At 40.1% G+C, this 4,149-nt stretch overlaps 1 protein-coding gene across 2 annotated transcripts in view; it reads left to right on the forward strand.

The window, feature by feature from the left end:
• LOC109467653 (ankyrin repeat domain-containing protein 10-like) overlaps positions 1 to 4,149 on the forward strand; it is a 27,530-nt gene that overhangs the window by 7,729 nt on the left and 15,652 nt on the right. For both annotated transcript variants that reach the window (XM_019765695.1, XM_019765696.1), the window contains exon 3: positions 3,783 to 3,874. In XM_019765695.1, the coding sequence (XP_019621254.1) occupies positions 3,783 to 3,874 (92 nt within the window). The remainder of the gene's footprint in view (positions 1 to 3,782; positions 3,875 to 4,149) is intronic.

Here is a 4,149-nt window from a genome sequence, read left to right on the forward strand (position 1 = left end):
TTCCAATAGGTACCGCGCCCTTTGTCAGAACACTTCACGCTCGTCGGCAATCAACATGAGTTTTCAATAGAGACTGCGCCCTTTGTCAGACAACGTACTTCACGCAAGATTTGTTAGAAAAGTTGCAATAGCTGTTGATTGATGTAATTTTAGTTTAGGAATTAGGAAAGATAGGAATGATTCAACTGCAGTGAACGTGTTAATAAAAAAAACAATGTTTATAAAAAAAAGACGTGTTAATATGCTGCAACGTTTAACGTTTGAAACAATTGAACGGAGAGCCTTTGAAATTTGTCACGTCATATGTTTATCTCGGTATTCACATTAATGACAGAGTGACGACGACTGTATTCTTACCCAGATAAGAGGTCTGTATAGCTGTGCAAATACTATTAGGCCACACCAAGTAAATTTTATGGATGACGTCCTTTGGAGACCCTAAATCTAATGCGAGAGGGCGAAAAAAACAAGAAGGGCCCTAAAAAACAAGATGCCTAGATTAGAAATATACTAAGAGACGACAAATGTAAGGACACAGATTGAGTGAGATGACACAGTCTAACAAACAAGAAGTCTTTTATTCATCATCAAAACAGCAATAAATCAGGTGGAACAGCAGTTGTCGTCCTGTCCTGTTTTCGCGTTACGGGTATCACGTCAATCTGACGATTTGCGGCACTGTCGTGACTCTTTGGTCGTAGTTACACTTACAGGAAGCGGAATTTCTTGTGTTTTTTTCGAGGAACAGACCAAAATTAATGCGCGCGCGGACGTCATCCATAAAATTTACTTGGTGTGGCCTTATATGCAAATTCGCTTATTGTTCTTCATATGTTAAAAAGACGTTGTTTACAGCTCATTGCTCCCAACTTTTTGCTGCACAGTTATGGGACAGAGCTAGTTCTAAAATTGTATCAAAGTGTCGAGTTGCTTACAATAACTGTCTTCGCATCATAATGTCACTACCCAGATTTTGTAGTGCAAGTGAAATGTTTGTATACAATAGGATTGACACATTTGATGCTACATGGCGTAAACAATTTAATCTTACTCATTCATATCCCGTCTATACAAGTCATCAAACAACATTATCCAATCTGTTCTTAAATCTGAAGTGATATTCCGTAGCAGATTCTTTCGCAATAACTGGGCCCGTCTGTACATATAGTCATATTATTCTTTTACTGATGTAATTGTGTGTGTACTTTATATGTATTTTGTATATGGGCGAGTTATGCCTGAAATAAAGAAATAATATAAGTGAAACGGATTTTATTCTATCGCCGATGGTCCTTAAGCACGGTAGGAAACTGATTCTGAAAAAGAAAATAAGAATGAGATATAATTGCATTTGTCAAGAAAATACATTAGTTTTGCCATGTTTGCTTTTGCCTTGCTTGCTTTCTGAGGTCGAAGTGTCTAGAATTGGGACATACGGCACGTGGCCGAAACGTCCTCCGCATGTGGCCGAAATGTCCATGGGCTGAAATGTCCGACATTCCTAATGTCCGGGTGAGGTCCAGGTGGTGCTCGAAACAATGTGAAAATCTAAACTATCTGTACAAATGTCAAAAAAAAAATACAAGAAACAGTGCTGGCCATCTTAGCATGGTAAATGGTTTGTTGACTCGGATATGGGAAGGCCATGTGTCAGGCCAAACCCATTTTGAACTTCTGTAGGGATGTGGATGTGGCTATGTCTGTAGGTAAATTATTCCAGTGTGGTATGGTGCATGGTGATTGTACTTTGTAGCTGCTGCGGTGTGTGTCTGTTGAACAGTAGAAAGTTTGTAGGCATAGTGGGTGACCTCTTGGTGTTCCTAGTGCCAGTGGTGAGTTTGTGTAATGGAATGGCGACAAGGTTGTTTTGTAAAACAAAACTAGTCATGACTGTTGTCTTCGGGCCTGTAATATGGGCCATCCCAGGTTGTGTTGTACTAGCTGTGTGGCTTGGTGGTGTGTCTATAGCTGTTACAGACTCATCTGGCTGTGTGTCTCTGCACTGACTCAAGTTTGACCTGTAGTGCATGGATTGTGCATGTTGACATTTGAGTGGGTCCCAGACTGGGTCCTGAAATAATTTGAGTCTGACTGTAAATTTCTACCTCCATGGTTTGATATTGAAAAGTGCTCTGACATAATCTGTATTTGCAGAAAATATTTCCAAATTGCAGAACACAATTTTGATCTGCTGCAATATTACAGAACATAGAAAATAGTATTTCTACCACTTATGTACATTCTCTGTTGTCCTTTCCTTTCAGTTGGAGTGTCTGCGACAGTTGATAATGTCAGGTGTGAATAAGGACGTGACAACACAGAGGTTCTGTCAGACACCAGCTCACATCGCTGCCTTCGGGGGTCATCCTCACTGTCTGCTCTGGCTCCTGCAGGCTGGGGCCAACATCAATGCCCAGGTACATTTTGTAGTCAAATCCCAACGGATTTTATTTTGTTGTGGTAACGAGAGCTACCAGTGGTGGTGAACACTTCCTGTAATCAGGGAAAGGACAGTTTACCTAACGTTTGTCGGCTGTTTCAACGCTGTAGAGATGGACCCCAAAATGGCGGACATGAGGTGATGACGTGTGGTGATTAAGCTCTCTCTATATAACTTGCAGGAAGACACTTTTCTTTTCAATGTTGATGTTAGAAAACCAATTGTCCACCATTTCATCACTCAGGTGTCACCATGGAGCTAAAAAAGGTTGATCAGCTTGAAAAATTAAATTTATTTTTGTCCCTTGCACCAAAAAAGGCTAGAGTCTGCAGTTTTTTCTAGGGTCGGTTGGGAAACAGGAAACACATTTTTTTCCTAGGCCTCACTTGTTGAAGTTGGTTTAGGCCCCGTTTATGATTCAAAATGTGTTTCGGTATGGCCACGTTCCGAATTGATACGGAATATATTTTACATCCGTGATTCAAAACTTACACTCATACTGGAAACAATTTCACACCTTGAATAGACTTGCATTTTATATGTATAACACAATTTCTTTGAACACTTCCTGGGAACCAGACTCATAAGGCGGAGAGTTTAGGTGTGTTCTCCCGTTTCCGACTCACGCCCTCCCCATAGGGCCATGTTGATTTGATTATATGGATGACATCCTCTGGGAACCCCAAAACTGATGCGAGCGTGCGAATAAAAAAAAAGTTTGGCAAAAAAAAGTTAGCTTTCATTATGAAAATCTACGTGGTCATGAAGGTTGAACAAATGACATGGGGTGTGGTATGGCGAATAATTTACTCTTCAAATTCATTTCTTTACATTTTCGTCTTTTTCGTTTGATTTTGGCATTTTACGACACTGGTATCGTTTTTAAATATTTTTTGCAACTTACGGTATATATTTGCTAATTTTGCAACTGTTTTGTACGATTTGCAGCATGGTTGAAAACTTTTTTTTTTTTTGGAAACGGACGAAAATTGATGCGCGCGCGGATGTCATCCATATAATCAAATCAACATGGCCTAGGTTGTGCCCCCGACGCAACTGGTTCAAGCCCCCACAGTCTTGGAGTGGCACTGGGCGGCTGTCCTATTGAAGCTGCATTCCACCGTGGCCTTAGCAAATTATGATTTTCTTCAAAACTTCTTGGTTGCGATGCACGCCATCCAGTTTCCTCTGAATCTCCCCAGTTCCCCAAATCTTAATCATTACAAAATACTGCCCACTGGAATGTCTCCTTTGTATAATATTTGGCATGCCAATATGATGATGTTACTAGTCACATCAATATACCACCACTCACCTGGATTATTGGTCTGATACACTTTAGGATTACTTGGGTGAAATGCCTATTCACAAAGCAGCAAGAACTGGAAGTACAGAGTGCACTGGTCTACTACTGGCACATGGTGCAAAACCAAGGTAAGTAAAACAGACTAAAGACAACTATAACAAGTATAACTTACAAGCGATTTGTAGAAAAAATGATCTGAAGAATAATATTACATTACAACAGTGGTTTATTCTCACCTCTCAAATAAACGTACCCACTGGGAAAATTTAGAAATTGACATGTAACAACGTCTATGCTCTAAAAATGTGTTCTCACAATGTATGTGTGCATCTATATGACCCTGTCACTTGCATTTATTTACAGGTCCCAAATAAACATATACCGGGTATCCCCCTTGAATATA

The sequence above is a fragment of the Branchiostoma belcheri genome, unplaced genomic scaffold (genome assembly GCF_001625305.1).
Source record: "Branchiostoma belcheri isolate BF01 breed outbred unplaced genomic scaffold, Haploidv18h27 scaffold186, whole genome shotgun sequence".
Classification (NCBI taxonomy): Eukaryota; Metazoa; Chordata; class Leptocardii; order Amphioxiformes; family Branchiostomatidae; genus Branchiostoma; species Branchiostoma belcheri.